The 24,627-nt window shown below is 39.8% G+C and overlaps 1 protein-coding gene across 2 annotated transcripts in view; it reads left to right on the top strand.

Moving 5' to 3' along the window:
- Positions 1–24,195, top strand: part of cdc42 (cell division cycle 42) — a 27,149-nt gene extending 2,954 nt beyond the window's left edge. The window contains exons 1-6 of one of the 2 annotated variants that reach the window (XM_048615231.1): positions 10,064–10,174; positions 11,900–12,056; positions 15,646–15,718; positions 17,367–17,476; positions 18,333–18,530; positions 23,134–24,195. In XM_048615231.1, coding sequence (XP_048471188.1) covers positions 11,952–12,056; positions 15,646–15,718; positions 17,367–17,476; positions 18,333–18,530; positions 23,134–23,226 — 579 coding nt within the window. In that variant the 5' untranslated portion in view covers positions 10,064–10,174; positions 11,900–11,951 and the 3' untranslated portion in view covers positions 23,227–24,195. Of the gene's footprint in view, positions 1–10,063; positions 10,175–11,899; positions 12,057–15,645; positions 15,719–17,366; positions 17,477–18,332; positions 18,531–23,133 lie in introns of those variants that run through there. The other variant, XM_020534765.2, reaches the window with a different exon arrangement.
- The last annotated feature ends 432 nt before the right edge of the window (positions 24,196–24,627 follow it).

Here is a 24,627-nt window from a genome sequence, read left to right as displayed (position 1 = left end):
TGCATCATGATCAAGTTTTCTTCCATAATTTTAAAGGAAGAATAAATTCACCATCTTAAAATGGAGATAATTGCACAATCTGAAAAGGTGGTACTGTGATGCCATGTCTTGATCTGCTTTAGTGACTATGAAAGCAAAAATGAAATGCCTTGCCTGTGTCTTTTAAGTCCAGTTTCCTGTGAGGAAATTTTACTCTAGCTGTGGTTCCCATCTTTGCTATATCTGATTCTTGGTTCACTGTACCTTTTTAAAAGTTTGTATTGTTTGCAGGTAATAGTGCAATTTTGCCTACTTTCAAGTTTTTGTTGTAATCCAATGAATTTGTTTCCATTGGTTGGACTGTCTTTCTGACTTAGTAAAAGTGGTAGTGCAGCATTGAAGACAATTAATTGTCTTCATGTTCAAGTTTCAAATTCTACCCTGGGAACTGTTCCCTGCAAACAAGGCAGCATTGAGACAAATGTTTGAAACCTACCAAAGTAGGTTGATGCAGGGAAGTCTCATAGTTTCTGTACTACTACATGGCTGGGATTCTAAAAATCTGAGTAACTACTACAGACTTGTTCAGGGCTGGTGGGATTTGATAGTTTCAACTTGAATGTAGCCTCCAGTTCTAAAAGTTGAGTTTTTCTTCTATCTATTTCCTGTTGGAGCAATGAGTAGAAAGGGCATGCAGTCTTGATTCTCTGCAACACTGATTTATGAAGAAAAGCAATGCTTGTCTCCAGTTGCCTTCTCTGTTCCAATTCCAGTGTGGAAGCTGAATAAGAACCCATTTGTGGCTTAAACTTCAAATTGAAAAGTCTCTTGTAAATGTAACTCTGTTAATGTAACTTTCTGGTTACAGGATGCTTCAGATTTGCTCTGCTTATCTTTCTGTTGCAACTTTGTTGACCTAGATTCCGTTTCTAATAGTCTTGAGTGGATATCCTGTTTCTAGTCGGGAAGTGCACCTGTTTTCAGCAGTTAGCTTCTTGAGCCACTATGATGCTGGTTTCCAAGCATGAGTTTTGTGCATGTTATTAGTATGGATTTTTTTTTTTTTGCATCTCCAAGTTGTAGGCTTCACAAATGATTAGGAGTTTTCATTTTACTGTTTTTAAACTGAACTTTGTAGTGACTGAACTTTGCTTGGATTTTTGTAGATCCAGAGAAATTTGGGCTGAAAGCTGCACTTTAAATTGGTATTAGCGAATGAAGCTTGTCTGACTTTAGTACCTTTTTGGTTCCTTCTTGGTAGCTTTTGATTTAAGATAAGGTCAACTCTATAAGAGAGAATGGGGTTCAGGAGTTTTTTGATTGTTCCCCAGAGGCACCTTCCCTATAGTTTATGGTACTGAATGAGGTATCCGCTTTTCCTTGGGAAAACCTTGTTTTGGTGCACATACTTTTCACTGAGTTCTTTGGGCCTTCACCACACCAGGATGTACAGGAAAGCCATCTGTTTGTAGTAAGTCAATTCCAAATGATAGATTACATGTTGTAATGGTTCAGACCTTTGGGAGTTCCAAATTGTGGGCCATAACCCTCATGAGTCATTGTTTTCTCCATGTCAACTCCAATATGGGGTGGTAAAACCCTTACAGAGTGCCTTCTGACACCGCTAAACCATTTCCATTTGCTGGATATGCAGCACCTTTGCCAGTGATATCATTCCATCCTGTTTGTTCATTTATTGTGCTTATTTGGACACCATGTTCTTACTGGCAGTGTGTTGCAAAGTGTGCATGTGCAGAACTTTCCATGTGTGTAAAGAGGACCTCTTGCAGCAGTCAGGTGGAGCCTTTTCATTTAGTCAACTTAGACATTGCAGTCTCTGAAAATTTAAGTGAGAATCCATGGAAGTGATCAAGGCAAATCCTCTAAGAGGGACATCGAACCTAACATGCGGAGGGATCGGTGTTCATTTTGGTCTCACTTGAGTATTTCTTTGTTGCTTTTCACCAACCAATTCTTCCCTTGCCTGTTTTGACAGAAAAATGAGTAGGAGAACACCTACTTGATCCACCCCATCCAAATGCTTACATGATGGTTAGACCTGCCACCTCTCTCTTGGTAGGTTTAAAAATAGTAGCAAAATAAGATGGAGTTGGTAGAGCTAGAAAAATCACCTTTGCCCTCCTTTCTGGATAGTCAGACTGAGCCTCGCTGATAACCAGAATTTGTCGACCACATCGGGGAAACCAAGCGGAGACTCGGGGACCGCTTTGCAGAACACTTACGCTCGGTTCGCAACAAACAACTGCACCTCCCAGTCGCGAACCATTTCAACTCCCCCTCCCATTCCTCAGACGACATGTCCATCCTGGGCCTCCTGCAGTGCCACAACGATGCCACCCGAAGGTTGCAGGAACAGCAACTCATTCCGCTTGGGAACCCTGCAGCCCAATGGTATCAATGTGGATTTCACAAGTTTCAAAATCTCCCCTCCCCCCACCGCATCCCAAAACCAGTCCAACTCGTCCCTGCCTCCCTAACCTGTTCTTCCTCCCACCTATCCCCTCCTCCCACCCCAAGCCGCACCTCCATCTCCTACCGACCAACCTCATCCCGCCCCCTGGACTGACCTATCCCCTTCCTAACTCCCTACCTACACTCACCTTTCCTGGCCCCATCCCCGCCTCTTCGACCTGTTTGTTTCCTCTCCACCTATCCTCTCCTCTATCCCTCTTCTATCCGCCTCCCACTCTCTCCCTATTTATTTCAAAACCCCCTTCCCCTCCCCTTTTCTGATGAAGGGTCTAGGCCCGAAACGTCAGCCTCTCTGCTCCTATGATGCTGCTTGGCCTGCTGTGTTCATCCAGCCCTGCACCTTGTTGTCTCGGATTCTCCAGCATCTGCAGTTCCTACTATCTCTATTAATGTAATCTGTCCTGTTACCATCTGGTTTGATGGAATAGTGTTACACAAGTGCTCTGCTTTGGGAAAGAAACTCCCTTCATTCTGCTTTTGCGTAGCTTTGACTTCTACTCTTTTGCCTAAGCTCTCCAGGTGAAATCATTTGTCAACAAACAGTTGCGCTCGTTATAATAGTAATAGCTAGTGATAAGTTACCTGCCTTGCCTTCCTTCCAAGGAATAAAACCAGTTTGCTGATGTCCATGATTATTCATCAACTAATGATTAGCAAGGAAGTATTAGTAGACATTTGGAAGTTTTTTTTCTTAATTTTAAATCTGGATACTATCCTAAACTTAACTGTTTACTTAGTGCAACAAATTCAGATTTACTTTGAGTCAGAATAGCTTGGTAGAAGTTTTGATTTAGGAAATTCAATATTGGCACAATGTCATAGCAAACAAATCTAACATCCAGTGCAAAATGTTGAGAATTAAGCTGTAAATTTCAAATTCAAGTTTGTTGTATGTTTTTGCTGATCCCCCTGATTAAGGTTTTGGTGCAAGAAGTCCCATTTTCATGGTTATAATTGACAACATCATGAATCATGCACTTATTAATTCAAGTCTTGATGTAATGCATATTCTGTTGTGACTCCATGGGAAAGACAGCTAGTTGAGCTGAAATTCTATACGAAGAATAGTATGCTTGACTGCTTCTGGCAACTCTAGTAAATTATTTGACTAGCAAAAAAGTTCACACACAAACCATCAATTTGATAGTACACTCGTCCTGTAATGCTTTGGTTCCTGGCCTTGCATTTTGCCAATCTGAGATTTGTACACAATAATTGAAATAAGTCAGAATCACTTGTGTGTGGCAGCCATTACATAATTCAGCACAAATGTATTTGTGTGAAAATGAGGGTTCATGTTCCATTCTCTGGTTGCATGGTAAACTTTTTAAAATGCAATAAGTTAACATGAAGTATGACTGTCATTTGGCCCCTCGAACCTGCTCCACCATTCAATAGGATCTGACTCTTTGCATTCACGTTCCCACCTTTCCTCATAACCCTTAATTCCTGTACTGAGAATTTATTTCTCTGCCTTAAATATACATGAAGACTGTGCTCCCACAGCTCTCTATGGCAAGGAGTTCCCAAAGGCACGCAACCCTCAATTCATCTATCTTGATCTTAAATTGGCACCTTTTTTATTCCTGGTCCTAGAATCTCTAGAGGGGAAACCATCCTCTCAACATGTACACTTGTCAAACCTCTTGAGAATTCCATCTTTCAATGAGATCACCTCTCATTCTTCTAAACTCCCACGTGTAGAGTCCTAACCTGTTTAGCCTTTCTTTGTAAGACAGTCTCACTATACTAAGGATCGAACTAGTGAACCTTTTCTGAACTGCCTCAAATGTATCAGTCATGACCTTCATTTTGGGTAACTTGAACTCTGCATTTTAATTAATAGTAGGAACTGCAGAAGCTGGAGGATCCGAGATAACAAGGTGTAGAGCTGGATGAACACAGCAGGCCAAGCAGCATCAGGGGAGCAGGAAGGCTGATGTTTCTGGCCTAGACCCTTCTTCAGAAAACGGTCTAGGCCCGAAACTTCGCTTTCCTGCTCCTCTGCTGCTTGGCCTGCTGTGTTCATCCAGCTCTACACCTTGTTATCTCTGCTTTTTAATTGGTTGGTTTGATACACTGTCAGTTTAACTGCCAGGTAATGGCCCTGGGATGCCTTTATGCTGATGTCCGGTATTGGCCATGTGTAAGTTAAGAATTGGTTTTTTGGAATAAATGTGGTCACTTTGTCTACAAGTTTTGGTGCTGTAGAAACATGACCTGTACTACCTAGGACAAAGGGATGCTTTTGTGCATGGGAGCCCTGCTATCAGCTGGCTCCCCACTAAATGTATCATCCTGACCTTGAATCACTATTTGCAATTGCTGGGTTGTTATACTGGAATGGCCTGCATGCCTAATCTGCAAACAAATGCAAAGATTTAGCCCGAACTGCATAAACATGCTGAGTCTGCAGCATAAATCCAATGGATGACAGGTATATGATGCTAACCACCATTTTAACCACTTGATTGGTTGCTTCACGTTTGGTTTCAATCCTCGAGCAGTTTATTTTAATGGCACTTTGGTGACAAGACTGGAACTTTTTAAAAAAAAAAAAAAAAAAATTATTTACTGAAGCAAAATCTGCTAGTTAACATCTAAGTGATTTTGGAGTCAAAACTTGTAGAATATTAAAATAGAACCACAAATGTAATATCCCAAGGTACTGTGCAGAATTAACTTAGAGCCCAGTGACAATCTGATTATTCGGAAATGGCAAGAACTGCAGGTGCTGAAGCCCATCAATGCAGTGTGGAGCTGGAGAAACCCAGGCCAGGCAGCATCAGAGGAGCAGGAGAGTTGACATTTTGGTCCAGGCCCAAAACATCGACTCTTCTCCTGTCACCACCTGACTATTCACTATGCACTAGCAAAGCCAGTTTTTTTTTCCCCTAAAGGAGGTGTCTTTTTTTATTCCCAAGTTGCTTGAGGCCATTGTTTTTAAAGGGACAGTTAAGGTTTGCTCAACACCTGAAGTCTGACCAGCTTTAACTCTGACCAAATGGCATCCAGGTTTGAACAACCATCAATCTGCTATTGTGTAATCTCTCCATCTAAGGACTTATGGGTAGGTACATAGCCAAATCTGTAACATGCTGCTACTTGGAAGAATACTGGTTTGTGGTAATCACGTGCTGAAAAATGATGAATGTGTATATTGCAAGAGTACTGTACTTGTCATGTGACAGCTTTAGGATGCTATGTTGCTGTGAAGAGTGCTGTTTCTTGGTATGGTTTTTGCTGTGCTAACTGCAGTCGTAACTAGGATTGAGTGCAGATTTAGCTGAAGTGGGGACTTGGCACTAAAGCTGTATTAAGATGTAAACAGTATTTTGTGTTCAATTGCACAGTTTGGCTTTTGCCTTTAATATGTGCTTATTTGACCAAATTGGTTTATTGTGTAACATAGCTGAGCACTGTAATTAAACACTAAAATAAAAATTTTGCTGGAGGTTGGCATCGCTGTCAGTGGAACTCTCGGTTGAAATGACTGAAGTAGTTTGCTTCTAGACTAACCAAATCCTGTTCACGTATCCCTTGTGTTTGCTGACCTATCTTGGTCTCTTGCTTTGGTATTTCACTGTACTTGTTTAGGAATCCCATGACTACATTCTTCACTATTCCAGCTGTAAGGCCTCGGAATTGGAGGAATGTAGAAATCAAAATTGAATCTGCCCTTGTGAATTTTTAAAATTTACTTATCAGTGACCTGTAAGCTGTCAAGACCTCAGGCTCTAATTCCCTTTAAAACACTGTGCTGTGACCCTTTAATTCCAGAAAATCCAAAAATCCTTTTTTGGTTATCTGCCCTAATACCTCATGGCCTAGTGGTGAAATTGCATTAACACTAAAATGAATCACCTTGATCTCAAATGGTTCAAAGTTCAAACTTGTGCTCTGTAACAACCCAGTGGGCCTTTTTCCATCACCTGAAAGAAATAGGTCTGGAGAGAATTGCAATAATCTAATTTGAAATAATATCTCCAAACAGATTTTTTAAGTAGTATCCATAAAGGCAGCTTTCACAGGGTGCTGTCTACAGCCCCACTTCTTACAAATGTTTAGCCATTGGTCAAGCAGGCAATTGTCTTGATGGTCTTCAGCATGGAAGCATAGAATCGTAAAACCCCTACAATTAAAATTTGAGGCAGTGGATCAGGCCTCATCCAGGATGTGAACCCAGGACCTCTTGCATGTCTGTGCAGCATAAGCCCCAAAGTGAAAGTTTATACACCCAGACCAAAAAGCCATTGACAAAGACCTTTCAGCACATCAAGCCTGCACTGATCAAAAACCAGCACTTTAATATTCTCATCCCCATTTTCCAGCACTTGGTCCATAGCCTTGTATGCCTTGGAGTTACAAGTGCACATCTAAATATGCATAAATGTTGTGGGTTTGTGTTCCTTCCAGGTTGCCATCATCCAATGGGTGGAAAAGTTTCTGCGTGTCCCCTGTAAACATTCTGCCCATATCTTGCCTCTTCACCTTAAAACAAACCATGCAAGGACTTATTTGGAACTAAAATGTGTTTTGTTTTGCCATTTGTCTCAGGAGAAATGGCATGCTGACTTGCTGATTGCATTCAGACTTGTAATTCAATACCTTTTTGCTGCCATTTAGAACTTGTGGCATTGAGAATCATTAGTGTGGAAGCAGGCCATTCAGCCCAACAAGTCCATGCTGATCCTCAGCATCATACCCTATCGCTGTAACCTGCATTTCAATGGCTAATCCACCTAATTTACACCCCTAGAGGCTAGTGGCAATTTAGCATGGCCAATGTACCTAACCAGCACATCTTTTGGACTGAAGAAACCAGAACACCTGGTGGAAACCCATGGAGAATGAGTGACTGTCTTTGCAGAGTTTGCACAAGGGTGGAATCAAACCTGGGTCCCTGGCACTGAGACAGCAGTGCTACTCGGGCAAATGATTTTTATCAACCTGCTTCATTTCCAGACTCTCTAATAGTGAGAATCATGCAGCAAACAGGTTAGAAGTTATTTTTGTGCTGAAGTGAGTGTTCCAAATTTCTGTGGAGAACACTGGTAAAATACTGCCCCCTTTTCTCACTTGGAAGTAACTTTTTTGCCAGGAGAAAAGATGTTACTAGGTGACTAAAGTTTACTTCAAACAGAATTTAAGCTTGTATGTTTTTTTTTGCCTGGCCACCTGTGGTCTGATGGAAGTAAACCTGTTGGATTTAACATCTGTTGGAGAAATGTGAAGAGAAACCATGTCACCATGGCTGTCTGAGTGTAGACACATCAATAAATTTCCCTTTTTTTCTTTTTGCTGTCTTCCCCACCTCATACTGCAAGTCTTGTTTAAGCCTTTATCTTGACCCCAAGTTCTGGATTTCTTCTGCCCCCACCACCTCCCAGTTTTAAACCTCCTTTTTTTCCTCCACAATCCATCCAACTTGGATCACTTTTTTGCTTGTCTTCTGTAATACCTTGTGAATAATTTTGCTTTAAAACTTCTGAAGTTCCTTGAGACTTGCATTTTATCTAACACCTGTCATGACTAATGGACAATTTAATGCTTTACAGCTAAAGCATTAAATGCAGCTTTTGAAGGGAACATCGCAAGACCTACCAACATATATCTTAGGATAGTTGCTGGATTGCATTCAAGAGCAAAGTAGCTTTCTGCCCTCTTAAACTCTCTAGCTGAACTTCAATTGTGGCAACTTGGGATAAAGTGCCTTAGTTATTAAGGCACTCTCGCACCAATCTTTAAGCTTGCATATAAGTGGATAAAGGCACTGTTTTGTAGCAGTTGGCACTGAAGTCAGTTCATGTTAATCTCAATGTGGCTTGCAGCAGGCCAGAACAAAATGGGTGGGCAAACTAACTTGCTAAAAATGTAAAGATTAATTCAGCATTTCACAAATACAGTATTGGCTTTGTACTCCATAGTAACTTCACTCAGAACCTAGTGGTATACTGATGTGGTGAAAGTTTACTTGACAAGCTTTTTTTGATTGGAGTGTATGTTTGGTTTTGAGGCTTTTCCTTTGGTTCAATTCTCTGGCTATCTGTCACTAACGGGCTGGTGAAACTGAGTGTAGTCTGCATGTTGGAGGTCCTATTGGTTTTTGGCCCAACAATTCATGAAAGAACGTGTCCAAGTTAAGATTCTGACCTGGAGGTAGTGGTGCATTTGGACACCTGATTTAGATTGTCAAAACTACGAGTCTGAATTCTAACTCCTTTGAAATTAGAGCTTGCACCAAGGCAGATTTGTTTTCAATCCTGATACTCCAAGACGGCATTGGCCGAAGATGTTTTGTCTTCGAGACATACTTGGTCTCTTCAGTTAATGAGGGTGTTTGTGATGGGATTTCTTTTAACGTGAATGGAAGATGGTGAATGTATATTAGTGTCCCAACATTTCCTAAAATATTCCTGGAGCTTGGTATGGTGTGGAAACTTTCAAGTTTGTAGGCTTCTCACACTCCAAGTGTTTTTCTTGCTGTGCCTTTACTGAGTCAAGGCTGGATCCTGCTTCATATAAGCACTTAGCAAGCATCTTTAACTGGATAATCCATCTTGATTTTAAACATTGCTTTGAATTGTCAGAGTCTGACAAAATCTGGCTCTTTCAGCTTTGTTTTCTGAATTGCTTCCTTCTTTAGTCTGAAAGAAGTTACAAAACTTGACTAACATTTAGGTCCTCTACTTAGCTTTTTAAGCATCTACCTTTTTAGATGCCACCTTTTTTGTAGATAGAAACTCCTGCCCAAGTGTTTTCTTGGTGGTAGGGAAATTCTCAAATAAGAGGGATGTCCTTTTGGGAAGTGTAATTTGTTATTGGCTACTGAAGGTTGGATATTCTTAACCAGTCTGTGGATGAAGTGCAAAATTTCGGTCAATGATCAAAAAGGAATTTTTTTAAGAAAGTGTTAAGATCTTATTGAATTTCTCAAAGCAAATCAAACTAATTTATGTAATTTTACTTTCCCTTTGAAGGTGAAAATTAGCAACTATGTAAACATGGAACAAGACGTAGAATGATTTAATGTACTTGTGTGCTATTGAGCACCTGGTGACAAGTGTCTTTCAAGCTAAGACATCAAAGAAAAAGATATTGACCTGATTTAATGACACTTTTGAAGTCTGCATCAGTCTCCTGAAGAGCAAAGTACACTGGAAATAGCCATGAATTTGTAGTGGTAAGGGGGAAAGAAACTTGGGTTAGGCAGGATCTGTGAAGGAAAACCATTACCATTTCAAGTCTTGGCCCTTGTCAGAACTTCAACGTTTTTTAATAGGATACAGAAAGTTCTTCCCACAAACTTACTGTATGTCTTGTCTCTGGATTGGAATGTGTCTTGGTAAGATGCTACCAGTTGAGCTGTTGAGACTTTGCTTTACTCCTATTCTGTTGTATACTACAAATTTAGTTACGTTCTCAATGTTGAAATTGCTAGCTGCTGTCTCAAACTGTTATGGAAGTCCCCTGATTTCAAATATCATCTGACTTACAAACGTGATCCTGTGGGGACATTCTTATGCAAATTTGCTCATACTTGCAGCTATTTCATTGTCCTAATTTGTATTCTGATTTTGCATACAGAACCAGTTTGCAACCTGGAGACTGCATTTATGGTGAACTTTTTATTAACTTGCACCTCTGGGACCAGGAGTGTACTGGTTCATCAAGAAATCCGCATAATCAATGTAATGTAGGGGTATGCATATCACTGCTTTATTTACAGCATAAATCACTTGAATAATCAACTTTGCCTTAAGTAAAACTGGGCACAGTCTTCTCTCTCTCGTGCTCATAACTGACAACTTGGACGTCACAATCGTATAGTAAGCTTCCACTATTTGAGATATATAAAAACTTTGCCAGCCTGTTGAAGGTACTTGTTAAAGGTTTGCTGTACTGTCAAAGCTTGTTCTGCCCCAGCAGTAAATGTGGGGTGTTTTTAAATTGGTGTTAAATGTTAAGGAATTGGTGGTGATCCAAATCATAATACAAACTCGCTGCCAGAACCCAGCACCTCTGCCAAATGGATATTGGGTCATTTGAAACTCATTTGGCACAGTTATCCATTGAACAACAAATGATTCTTATTTGATTCTGTACAAAAGTTTAAGCCAGTGTTTTCGCCAGCCCAGTACACCCTGGCGAACTTGAGTTTTCAACTAGTTTGGGTTCATCCGTGAACCAGTGCTATTGATACAAATGTCTGTAGGATAAATGCAGCTTGAGGGTTATTTCTGACTGCTTGCCCATAAATGTCGGGGACTGTGTAGGAGCTGTTTGACATGTGACCAGTTGTGAGATGGTGGACACTACCATTGGCTGAGTGACATGAAAATAACAACAATCTGCCTGTTGTCTAAAGCTACTCAACAACCCACCTAACACTTCAGGAAATTAAGATACAAATGATTGTGTACACAAACTCATTCCCTTCAAACTAGTTAAAGCTTTATGCATTTTGGGGTGACTTTATTCCTCCAAGCTGAATTTTGTGTAAATTTTATACGTATTTCTATTTGGCATGATAGTCCTTAAGTATTGTGACAGACTCTAGCTGTCAAATTTCTGCAGTAAGGGGCTCTCGTGATGCAGAGGTAGTCCCTACCCCTTAGCTGAGAGGCTTGGGTTCAAGTCCAGAGATGTGTAGTAATATCTCTGAATAGCTTGATTAGAAAAATGTGAACAAATGGGTTCCTGATTGAGTACGACATAATAGCCAGCACTGGACATTTCCAGTAAAGATGCAAGTAGACCACCTGCTCTTGTTTTGAGGGAATAAAGTTACATCAAGTATTTTCAACTTTTACAAACATCTTTCAAATGCCTAATAAAAAAAATGCAAGAATTGCTGACTACCTGTGTGTCTACTGCATTTTGACTCTTTTTCATAGTTGTAAATTCTGCCTTCTCCACAAATATTTACTGTTTTCCTAATCTCCTTTTGGGGAAGGGAGTTTCCTATTCCTACCTCTTAACTTGTATCACTGGCACTGCATTTTTGGCTGCCTGTCGAAGTCCTCACTCCAGGCTTGTCAGTGTTCGTGAGTGGTTTTTAAACTGTTTACCATGGCAATACAGCAAACTTGTATTAACTGGTACCTATTGGGTCAGGACTGTGCTGGTTAATCAAGTATGCATGACTGCAGTAAACGCTTACCTAGGAAAGCTTCCAGGCATTAACATCCCTCCATGATTTTAGATGAAGAATTGATGCATTTAACAATGTAGGGGTATGTACATCAGTCTTGTACTTCATTTGCAGCATAAATGTTTGGACATCAGGTAGATCATGGTACTTGAGGTATATAACTTGGTTTATCAAGAGTGCCAGTTGATAAGGTCCTGGTTAAAATAGTTTGTATAAGGGTTGTCTGTACTAAACCAGTATTCTACCAATTCTAATGGTATTTCTCTTTTTCAGATCTGTAATACATTGGATCCAGTGTGAAAGTGGAGAATAGTGACCTACAACTATGCAGACTATTAAATGTGTTGTAGTTGGTGATGGTGCTGTTGGTAAAACATGTCTCTTGATCTCCTATACTACGAACAAATTTCCATCAGAGTATGTTCCCACAGTAAGTAAAAAAGATTACAGATATCTATAAAGTGCTTAATTTCAAGTAGACAAAAGCAAATTTGGTTCCAGTTGCCAGCATACAACTGGTTACAGCTGGAGGAATGAAATCCAAACAGGCTTCAAGTCCAGTGGCAGTAGTTATATTCCTTCCCAAGTTGTTGCCACATGTCATTCCACTGCTTTGCTTTTCAGTATCTGCACCTTTGCTTGGGTACAGAAGCTAGTGTTGTGTAATGCCATGGTGTACAGTGCAAATACCAGGAGCACTGCCTACATCCTTTTGAAGGAACAAGTTCTTTTAATCTGTCCATTTTATGCCTGTTACATTCAATTAACTAGAACTTGGTTCCTCCTGACATTGCTGACAAAATTTATCCTTGGGATATTTTGGCTGGGATTTTTTGTGGTGCAGGCAGACTGGAAAGTATTTCAACTACATGCTCACTTCACTGCTGTTTGTTAGAATAGGTTCGCCATAGCAGAATCTGTGTGGTAAAACTGGTATGATTTGATGTCTAATACTTTTCATTGAGAGCTGAGTTCAGAAGGAAAATTGTTTGAATCCAATCAACAGCTGGCTTAGTTAAAGGCAACCTGGCCATGTTAATGCTAAGTTTGAATCCCTGACAGCATTGGATCCCTGCAATTTGATACCATGTTTAGTAGCTTCCTTATCCTCCAACCTAACTTGTATTTTAATTCCCTTGACTTGCATTCACTTTTGTGCCTGCTGTGTATATTGGGGCATTCAACAGCATCCTCTAGTGATTTCAAATTAACATCACTTAAGATTAGTCATACCACATCTCCTTTTGATGAGTAGATATATGCTGTTATGAATTGTTGTGCTGAATCACATGGGAATTATCATTTTTGTCTTGGTCAAGTCTCTTCCCGAGTGCAAGGAGGTTCCCAATTAGCTATACAGGTAGTTCTGCTATAACATGATTGTCACGTCCTTGCGTGACCTTGAGCTATAGAAAATTGCATTATAGGGAAACTGCTAAACCTGTACAGCAGAAAGTTAGTGTTACCCAAACTGTCCACTGTTCAATTGTGTTATAGCCAATTCATGTTAATGAAACATGTTATAGCAGAATTACCTGTTTAACTTGATTTCTTGATCTGAATGGTTTAGGCTAACTCAACAAGAAGTCTTAATGTTAAATATTAATTTTTCAGTGTTCTTAATTTCTCCACAAAATTTTGTGGAATCGGTTTTTAAGTCCAATGCTACACTTTCAGTTGCTTGAGCCAATGCTCAAGTCTTAAGAACTAATCAAACTCTTCCTAACGCATTGTCTTTGACTTCAACCACTTTCTTAGGCTGAGAATTCCACAGGCTCGCCACTTTGAAGAAATTTTTCCATCTCCATTCTTAAATGGCATACTTCATATCCTCAAACTGACTCCTGGTTCTGGTCTACCCAGACACTGAGAGCATTCAGTTTGTATTACCTTGTCTAGTCTAGTTTTAAATTTTTATAGGTTTCTTGGATACGTCCTTTATTCCCTGCAGTTCAGAGAATATAGTCCTGACTCTTCCAGGCTCTAGAAGTCAGTCCTGCCATCCTAGAAATCAATCTAGTAAATCTGGCTAGGGAGGAAATGCAATGCAGAATATTCCTCCTCCAATAAGGACACCAAAACTGTGCACCATACTTCAGTTCTGGTCTCACCAAGGCCCTGCATAACTGCAGCAAAACATCCCTGCACCTATAACTCTGATCCTATCTATGAAGGCCAGCATGTTACTTGCCATCTCCATTGCCTGCTGCACCTGCAACTTTCATGACTGGTATAAGGATGCCTTTTGCATCTACCCCACTTCCTAACTGAGCACCATGCAGATAATCTGCCTTCCTGTTTTTCACTGCTAGGTGGACCAGCCCTCGCCTTCCGACCCAACTTCGTCATCTGCAAATCTGGAGCCATTGTGTTTACTACCCTTGCCCAAATGATTTAATATGTTGTGAATAGCTGGGGTCCAAGTACTGATTGTTGCAGTGCCCCACTAGACACTGCCTGCCCCTTGGAAAAAGATAACTTATTCCTAATCCCCTTTTATCAACTAAATTTTGAATAGATTTGTCAAGCATGGTTTCTCTTCTGTAAACCCATGCTGACAGTCTAATCCTTCCATAACTTTCGAAGTGTTCTACTGTTCAGCCTTTTTATGATGCACTCTGGCATTTAGCCCACTAACTATGGCAAGATAACCAGTCTATAATTCTGTTAGAGGTAGTAGTAAGTGCCAATGCTGGTGTCTGCAATAACGAGGTGTAGAAGGGTCCTGACCCGAAACGTCAGCTTTCCTGCTCCTCTGCTGCCTGGCCTGCTGTGTTCATCCAGCTCTACACCTTGTTATCTATAATTCTGTTTTTTTAACCTTTTTTTTAGTGGGATTACCTTCAATCCATAAGTGTTCTAGGGTCTGTAGAATCTCGAAGTGAACACATTGATCATATTTCTAGGGCCACTTCTTTTTAAGCACTCTGTAGATTCAGGCCCTGGGGATTTAACACCTTTCAAAGCCATCAATTTCCCCAACTGAGTACTAAAGGAAATCAGCACTTACTTAGTTCCTATATTCTCCAAAATATTTTGGAATGTTGTCCCTTTTGTGAAGGCAGAATTGTGTATTTAATTGGTCTAATGTTGTTTCCCATAAGTGCACCCTGTTTTTTTGGCTGCGTGAGAAACCTACATTTGTCTAATCTTTTTTACAATACTGTCAAAGCTTTTACAGGTTTATATTCCAAGTTTGTTCTTTCTGCTATTTTTCCCTCTTAATCAACCCTTTGAAATCTGAACTGCTTCCAGTTCTTGGCTCTGATTTCTATAACCTGTAGTGCCCCTTCATTTGAATGTAATATCCCTAACTTCCCACCTTTCCTACTTTATATTTTTGCAGCAGACAAGAATGAACAAGTATTGCAGTTCCTCTGTGCTCTTTAAATGTTTGCCATTGCTGGGCCACTGCCATCCCTTAAACTGGGGAACATTTAATCACTGCCAGCTTGTGCCATTTTAGCTTCCTTTTCAGAATCAGAATCAAGCCATCACTCTCCATCTTAATTAAATTCCCTTCCACAAGGGGCCTTGCCTAGCTAGATTACTAATTATTCCTTGGGGCACAGTACTCAGTTTAGGATTGCCTGTTCTCTATATTTGAAAAAGAAAATGAAAGAACTGCAGGTTCTGTAAATCAAGAACAACAAAAGTTGCTGGAAAAGCTCAGCATGTCTGGCACACCTGAGGTAAAGGTTAACGCTTCAGGTCTGGCTGAGCTGGGGTCACTAGACCCAAAAACGTTAACTCTGATTTCATTTTTCTTTGGATGCTGCTAGACCTGCTGAGCTTTTCCTGTAACTTCTGTTTTTGTTGCCTGTTCTCTAGTTGTTCCAAAATGTATTAGTCCAGAGAACCATCCTGTACACTGTCCATGTACTCCTCAATGGCACTGTTACTGAATGGATTCTTTACTTGCCAACTAGTAACGAGTGAAATATTTGAGCTTTTTTCCTCATACCTGCAGTTGCATGATGCTGACATTGCAGTTAACTTATTCTCTTTTTTTTTGAAAGGTATTTGATAACTATGCTGTAACAGTTATGATTGGAGGTGAACCATATACTTTAGGACTCTTTGACACTGCAGGTAAGAAGGCTTGCCTAATATGAACTGGGGATAGTCAGCTTTGATTGTCTACTGCTGATCGAGTTTTAGATGTCTGAGTGCAAAAATAATTATAGCTTTGGTCACAATTTTCTACAAGTTCAGTGTCTTCTGTTGAGGGCTGGCTGCTTAAGTGACAAAAGGTAGGTATATGGAATAATTTCCAGTTGTGCACTTTGAGGTGTCAACACTTTAAATTACTTTTTTTAAAAAAAAAAACTCTGCCCTGATTATGTATGTGGAAATATTCTTAAATGTCTTGAAATTGGGGCAGGTGAGGCTTAATGCCGTTGCTGGAGTTTTTCCACTGAGCCATTCAGCAGGAATAATGAACTCTGCTCCCCTCTTTCTCTCCTTCCTTCCCCCCCCCCCATATACTTCTGATTCTGCACTAGGTTTATGCAGAGACCTCTTAACGGTCTGGATATCCTTGTGTTGGGACATAACTGTACTTGTTTGACTGTCTTGATGTGTAAAACCCTTAGCCTATCACCAGTAGGCTGTCATTAATGGCATTTGGGTTTTTGAGTAGAGAAATGCTGCTATATTTTAGGAGCAATCTTTCTACCAAGTTTTTCCTTTTTGGCAAGTGCTAATAAAATTGAATTTTCTGCATATCTTGACCCACTAAATATTCTGAGCACTGGGGTTGAATGCTTCCAGTTAATGTGCAGACAGAAAAGGAGAATTAAGGGCACAAATCAGATTGCCCAATGTTTGAGTAGCAGAACAAGCTCTAAAGAGCAAAACTGCCTATTTGTACCATTGTTCTTTGGTAAACTGCCACACCATTCACTCTGTCTTGGAGTTTTTTCATTCAGTGTTTGGGGTTGAAGTTGAGTTGCAAAACTACACTTTCAAAGACTTGCAGCTGTCTGTTATTTCAAACAGTTATTCAAAGAAATAAGCTACTAGTATTAGAATCATAGAATCCCTACAGTACAGAAAGAGGCCACTTTGGCCAAGTGAGTCTGGACCACCCCTCTGAAGGGCATCCCACTCAGACTCAGCCCCCCTACCATATCCCTGTATTCCCTATGGCTAAGCCATCTAGCCTGGACACTACAGGGCACCTCCCTCAAGTGATGGCCTTGTTATACTTGCATAGCGTGGGAAATGGGTGCTGATCACCCAACTTAGCATGGCCAGTCCATCTAACCTGCACCTCTTTGGGAGAAAACTAGAGCACCCAGCAGAAACCTCCATAGACACAGGACAAAATGCAAAACTCCACTCCTCTAAGGCTGGAATCAAACCTGGGTCTCTGGCACTGACAGGTGGCAGCAATGCTATCAACACAGTCTCTGCTGCTTCATTCTCCTCAAATTGCTAACTCTGCCTGCTGTATTTGGAGGAATTTCTGGTTTTTAAGAGTGGATGAATGTTTCAAATGCTTGCAGTTGTGCACCAATTTCTTTTTGTATTCCTCTTCAGCTTGCCAAGTTACTAATTGGTCAAAAGGTGACTGCCAGCCTTCAACAGCTAGAAAGAAATTTTCCCTAGTGTGGTTGGTGGACATGTTTAGGTATTAGGTGCTGACTTCTGGTTTTAAAATTCCAGTTTTCAAAAACCAGGGTAGAAAACAGTTTGATTGCTGTCAGTTTTGACTACCTCCTCCATTCTTCCACAGGTCAGGAAGACTATGACCGACTACGACCACTGAGTTATCCACAGACTGATGTATTCCTCGTGTGCTTTTCTGTTGTGTCACCATCTTCATTTGAAAACGTTAAAGAAAAGGTTAGTATTTGTCTTCTGAACTTTCTCCTTGGCACAGTTCTTCAATTGTTGCAGACTCAATTTCTGTTGGAAACCTGTTACAGTGGTTCAAGCTGCATTGGTTGCCTGTTCCATTTTGCCTTGTCTGACCTTGGTTGCTGGTCCTATGACTCTCGAGTGAGATGAGTGGACTAGTGACTCTACTTGCTTTGCACATCTCTCAACTGGCCTTGTTAATACTGCCAAGGGATGGGAAATGGTTGCTGATCACCCAAAATTAATGACTCAGCTGCTACCTTGAAACTACAGAGTACCTTTTTTAAAAAAAGTTACAACTTGTCCTTGTCAAGACAGTTGAATCAGTTATGTTGGTGTGGTGCTGGTGTCTGAGGCCAAACTGAGTAAGGACTTATTCCTGCCTTGCGTATAGACTCAACTGGTTCACTAATGTCCTTTATGAACTAACTATTTCATGGCTACTTTTTACTGGTATCTGTTTTCAATTTCCTGTTTTTGTAAACAAATGGAATTTAAATTTTTAAACTAGCTTAATTCATGCAACTGCTAGAATAGAGATATTCCAACTTTAACTTGGGTTTATTTTATATCCTTCTCGGGCTTCAATTGTCAACTGTGGTTAAATGGCAAATTCTCCTTTGTGGAACTGAAAACCAAGATAGAATTGTCATTTTTAACAAAACACTTATTTGATTTCAATCTACCAAGAGTCTTGTATGCAAGGCATTGTTGCTTTTACAACAGACTGCTCCATATAGCGGTGTTGCTGTCTGTTTTGACCACTGTTTCTGGTTAGTTACTGAAGGTACCATTCAAATGAAGTTTGTGATCCAATTCCTTTCCCTGATTCTGTGTATAGTGGGTACCTGAAATAACTCACCACTGTCCAAAGACTCCATTCCTGCTGGTTGGGACTCAGATTGATCTAAGAGATGACTCCTCAACCATTGAAAAGCTTGCCAAGAACAAACAGAAGCCCATCATCCTGGATAATGCTGAAAAACTGGCCAAGGATCTGAAAGCAGTCAAATATGTGGAATGTTCTGCTCTGACACAAGTGAGTACTTAATGTTTCACTGCAGTACAGAGTATAGTTAAGTTTATTTAACTATTTGCATATCATTCTGAAAGTAATTTAGTCTGTGTTCATGGGTATATTGTCTAGATTTGAATTCTCCTGGGTGGGTACATCAGCAATTAAATCCACCAGGTTTGGAGGTGCAAAGTAGTGTTGAAGGGTAAATGTTTATAGCTTACCTTTTTGCCCCCTTTTTCTACTATGCAAGATGCATAGTCTATGCTGTTGCAGGTACTAGACTTGCAAAGCAAGTAGATTTTTTGGAGTCAGCCACAGCATTTACACACCTGTAGTTTTTGTGCTGGTGGTGAGCTAACCTTGATTTTTACATTTCAGCAATGTTTCACTGCTTCTGTACAATTATTCATCTTCCATCAATTAGCTGCTGGTTACTGTAGTTCAAACATGATTTTGTGCATGCACACACTTCTCTGCAAAGCAAACACTGCAGATATGGAAAACAATGGGTTAGAAAGCTCGCTGACCTTTTTTTCACTGACATGGTATAGTTTTCAGATAATGAATACTGTGGAGTTCAGCTGCTGTTTTTTGTTTTTGAAAATTAAGTTAAACTTTGAAACAATTGAATTGCCCTGTTCGTTTTGTGAAATCATTATTAAAATGGTTGCAAATTGAGCTTACCCATTTGGTTTGACACTCCCAATAAAAGTCAAGTCAAAAGACCATTTTTGCTGTCTGTCGCTGATTTTAACCATCTAGCAGCTCAAACTGTCTATTATCCAGTGTTTTGTGTCATGGAGCAGTCAGAACTGCTAAGTTAATCCTTGCTGTTTTGTTTATGTTGAAAATACTGGTAGAATTGAACCAGTATCCATTTAAATCACTTCTAGTTTGTAATCTTAAATTTTACTTTAAATGAGGTGCACCATTTTTCAGGTTGAGGGCCACTTTTTAATCTCATCCATCATACCAGTCTCCTCACCTTAAATCCTTATGGTCCTCTGAACAGTGACATGTTTACAGGACAGTTCATCTTGGATATTTAGTCTAAATTTAAATTTTTCATTTGGGAGTAGATAAACTTGAGTTTGTGCATTACATCAATGGCTAAGCAATTATCTACTTTCACTAAAGTATCTCGATTTAGTGGATGAACCATTGAAGTTTACTCTGACCTATAGAGATAAAAATGGCTCCAGTTTTAATTCCTGGTCTCTAAATGCACTTTAGCAGAGGCACATTCCTGTCAGTCTCTGGTGGTTGCAGGGAGGTGGTAGGGTAGGAGTATTCCTCTCTAAAGCCTTTCAATGTCGCTTTGCAGTGGATGGGTTTTCAAGGAAGTAAACCTCTCAAATAAAACTTGAGGTGGTTTGAGTTTTTAAACTTCAGTTTGTGGGTAAGGGGAGGAGGAAGGGGAAATCAAGGTGGACTTGTGTGCATATGCCACCTCAACTTGCCTTTTCCCAATTGGGGATTGGGATATCTTAGTGACTGACTTAATGCGACATTAATTCATATACAGATATTTAAATTTGTATGGATCTACTTTACTTTATCTTTTTGGCTTTCAACACTTCCATGCATGAAGCCCTCAATTGGAGCATGACTTCCAGAATGTCAGTGGCCTTAGTCTTGCACATATTTAGAACGCACCCTGGTTTGTTCCAATGTGTTAAAATGTGGAGGCAGTCTGTTCACAGTTTTTATGGCTGAGTAGTTTGACCTCCACATCCAAATGAAATGAGTGGTTGTAGCATAAAATTGAACACTGAAATCTGACTGATTTGTACAACTGTTAAGTGATTCCTTTCCCTCTGCAATTGTTGCAGTGTATTTTGCTGTTCTCACCTTGGCCTCGGTGCTCATTACTGCTGTGTTTTTTAAACACACACTTTTTTTATTCTGGTTAAGAACTTTGCAAATTTGATTTGCAAAAGTAATGTTCTATCCAAGCAACAACTTTCCAAAATTTGGAACAATTCTGCTCCAGTTAGGCTCCTAGGTGAACTTGGGACTGGAGCTATAGAATATCAGTTTGGTGTAATGTTTAAATGTAAAATATGGACTATTGAGATTTGTTTGGAACAAGTTGTGTTTTTTTTTTTTGCTGCCATGATTTCAAGCTGCATTTTACATAGTGAAAGACACTGGGTATGTACATCAGCCTTTTAGCACTTGAATCTTCAATCAACATTTTTTGAGATGCAACCCAGTTGTGTTGTGAATCCAACTAAAGCTAACCTGGCTTTTTTTTTGGGATGCTACAAGCCCTCTTTACTGCCACTTGAAGCTATTTCTATTTTCCAGAGCTGTAATTGCTGGAATATCATGGCCAACAAGTTGATTGTATCTGGGAATAACTGGTAGCTTGACATCACCTTTTTGTATACACACTTAATACATCCTTGAGTAAAGCTATCCCTACCCTTAGTATATATTGAATGAACAGAATTTCTTGAACACCAAAGCTTGGAATAAAGTGAGTCAATCAGCATTCAAGTTGCAAGTTGGTTTCTCGTGAGATTAGTCACACAGCCCATTAGTTTGTACTGAAGCACAGTACCCTCCTTTCAACATGAATATTGGTGTTTTTATTTTGCTTTTAGTTGTGCATGTTGGGTTCTCCTTGGTACCCATTTAACCAGGGATTTGTTAAAACTGTCTGTCTTCTAACCTGAGTCTCTCCTCTAACTTCATGCTGTTTTTCCATTCCCGTCCCCCTCTTTCTCTCTTCCTCCCTTCCAAATCTTGTCTTGTAGAGAGGTCTGAAGAATGTTTTTGATGAGGCTATCCTAGCTGCCCTCGAGCCACCGGAAACTCAAAGGAAGCGGAAATGCTGTATATTCTAAGCGTCCCTCCGTCTTTTCTCTGTATCCAATATTATAGAAATGCTCTTCAAATGCGTCCTTTTTAAACTGTTCCATTCTCTCCTTCATATGGAAATGTAAAAGTTGCTGGGTGCCATTTTTTGGACCTTTCCAAAAGTTTCTACTCCTGTAATTGTGATGTACTCTTCTAGGTATTGTACAGTTGCACCTTTCTCCCTGCCCAGGTGTCTTGCTGTTAAATTGGTTGAAATAAAGTTGGTTCAAATTTAGTTTCCTGGCTCGCCATATTGGAGACATGTGTAAATGGAGCTGATGGCATTCTATATGGATATTTGATCTCCTTGTTTTCTCTAGCCTCCACCTATGTGGCAAAAACAAGGGTGTCCTTTGTCTTTGTAGCTATTATCAAATTGGCTATATTTATTTCAGCTGAGGTGGTGCCACATGTGGCATGTTGCATTATTGCCCCTGCCTCTACTGTGAGTTCAATGCCTGAGCTTTAACAGCAGATCTTTTGTTTCGTCTTCTAGCAATAGTTGTAGCAGAAATAGTCTAAATTTTGTGTACTACTTCCTGTCTCTTTTTTTTGTTTGGACCATCGCAAGTGAAGTCTCTAGTTTTGTTCATAAGTACCTCCATTCTTGACTTAAATTTATGTATTGCAAAGCAAACTTAGATTTGTTTAGTGCTGAAGATTGGGCAACCACTTTAGTTATACAGCTAGTAAAGATTCTTACATGGAGACAGTTCTTTAAGCAATACTGCTTAAACTGCAGTTGTACTAAATACTAACTTAGCTGCAGCCAACTCTTGTGAAATGAGTATCATCCAAGGTACCATGTAAACGAAATAAATTTGACAGTGCTTAGTAGCAGCCTGTTGTACAAATGTTGGGTGCTTGAATAGCTATTGTCTTACTGTCACCAAGATTTCAGAAATGTTGAGTGTCTATAACTACCATGAGTCCCAACAACTTCACCACTAGCAGGTTTTAATTTTCCTTTTACGGAAGTTGTCTTTACAAAGCAAATTTAGCCATCGGCCCTTTTTGGCCATTGAATTAAGATGGTTAGTGATAGCTGTTGTGTAGAGTAATGTGTACAGTAAATATCAGCATGTTATGGTGCCAACATCTCAGTTAAAGCTTTAAAATTGTACTTGCTAATCAAACATGAAAATGTGCATTTCAAGGTGATTCATTTGTTCTAGTGCTGCTGTTGTGTAGGGGTTGGGGAGTGGTATTCTGGTGGTATTTGGAGAGGTGCAGTTATTGAGCTCAGTAATGGCCTGTACTGTTGGAGCAAGCTTTTTAAGTGGTTTCCTTGTCTGGAGTAGATAGTGTAACTTAAGTGAAATGTCTCAGACTAAAGTCTGAACTGATAAAACTATTAGTTAGTGCGGCTATTGTGGGTAAAAGTAGTGAGGCCTCCATGGTATGACTTTCCATTAGTATTTAAAGTTGATACAGCTTTGAGTGTAGCTAATTATCAGGAGTGAGGATAACCTGGTGCTGTTGGTCACTGAGTTTTAAGGTCTTTCTGGGAAGAAATCATTCCATCACCAAAATGGTGACCTTGGTAAAGGCACACCTTTTAATCTTTTTGTGTTTGCAACCTTGGGTGTTTCAACTTAATCAGTAGTAGCTCTTTAGAATACCTTCTGTAACTGTGCATCTTTTAATGTTAATCATGTCAGCAAGATTTGTTTCCCAAATGTAGTTACTTTTGGTTTGGTTCACTTTTATTTTTGAATCTGTAACAAATGAGACACCACCTTTCTCTCCCACTTTCCAGAAAGGACTAAAGAATGTATTTGACGAAGCGATATTGGCAGCCCTGGAGCCACCAGAACCCAAGAAGAAAAGACGCCCTTGTTCACTGTTATGAGCAGTGCCTGCAGGCTGACATGTTGAAGCATTGTTTTAAAAAAAAATCATCTTGCAATAACACCCTGCACACAACCACACGTGCGATGATGGGAGGAATAGAATAGCCAATGGTGAATTCCCCCTTTCTAATGTAACGTTTATGTAGTCAAAATGAATTTTTGTTCCTGATTTATTTTCCACTGGATACTTATCCATAACTAGGTTTTAATCTGCTGTTCTAAAATTCCTTACCACGAACATGAGACTTTGCACAGTAATTGCTTCTGTTTAATGATCAACTAATGGCTTTTAAGATGTTGCCCCACACCCAAGTGCCACATCCAACAACCTAGCAGCATTGTTCTACCTTGTGTTGCCACCAAGCTGAATTAGTCTTTTTATCACCAAGCTAGATATTTAAATTGTCACTGGGGCCCCATATGCCTTGGTGAGCTGACTTTTTTTTTGTGGCAATATTTTTGTCTAATACATCAGTTCACACACTGTTCCCACCAATGCTTTACATGGAATTTGTAACTTGCTCTCTCCAGAGGCAACCCAAGTTTTGGATGGGACAAAATCTCACTATGTAAAGTCTGTGAAATGTACTAGACTTGCTTGAACTTGCTTCAGTCCAAGTTACAGCACAGGATTGTTTTTGGAACAAGCTAGGTACTGGATCGGAAGTCTCCGGCCACAATTTGCCACATGCTTGAGCCATTAAAAGGCTATTGATGGACTGTTGTGCTTGGGAGTGGTGTGGGAAATACTTGTGCATAAGTGCAGACTGGATTCCTGTGGGAATAATAAATGCTAAGGGTCCTTTGTAGAATTCAGTGTTAAAATTTTACCAAATTTTGAATTTCCATTTGAAGTGTCATGTTTCATTGTCCTGTAACTCTTGGTTTAAGACAAAAGCTTTATTTCATTGTTGAGTTCTTTGTATATGCATTTTCAAAATATTAAACTTGTACCTTTAATGGCCTTATTGCTGAGTTGTATTGAAATTGATTTGCCAATTGGCTAACTTGTCTGCTTCCTTTTTGTTAAAACTATACTGTACATAGACTTAAGTAAATTAAAATGGCATTGGCTTTGTCCTGCATCTGTTGTACCCATTGGTCATGTTCAGTTGAGATTCCCAGCTAATACTTGATCTTCCAACAGGGGCTTGGGTTTATCAAATCGCGATAGCCAAAACCAGTTGAGGCAATCCTGACTAAGCTACATGATCCTCCAATTTGTGCATTTGAAGCTACTATCTTGATCCAAAAGCAAATAATCCTTTTATGAAGGAAAAAACATGTTCAAACTGAAGTAGACCTCTTGTGTCAGTTGACTAATACTGTGTAAAAGTGATTCAGATATGTATAACACTTTTTTTGTGTGAAAAGGTTCTCTGTGAAATGCGATTTTAAGG

This window comes from Rhincodon typus, chromosome 31 (genome assembly GCF_021869965.1).
Source record: "Rhincodon typus isolate 14 chromosome 31, sRhiTyp1.1, whole genome shotgun sequence".
In the NCBI taxonomy this organism is placed as follows: domain Eukaryota; kingdom Metazoa; phylum Chordata; class Chondrichthyes; order Orectolobiformes; family Rhincodontidae; genus Rhincodon; species Rhincodon typus.
This window is presented reverse-complemented; position numbering and strand designations above follow the sequence as displayed.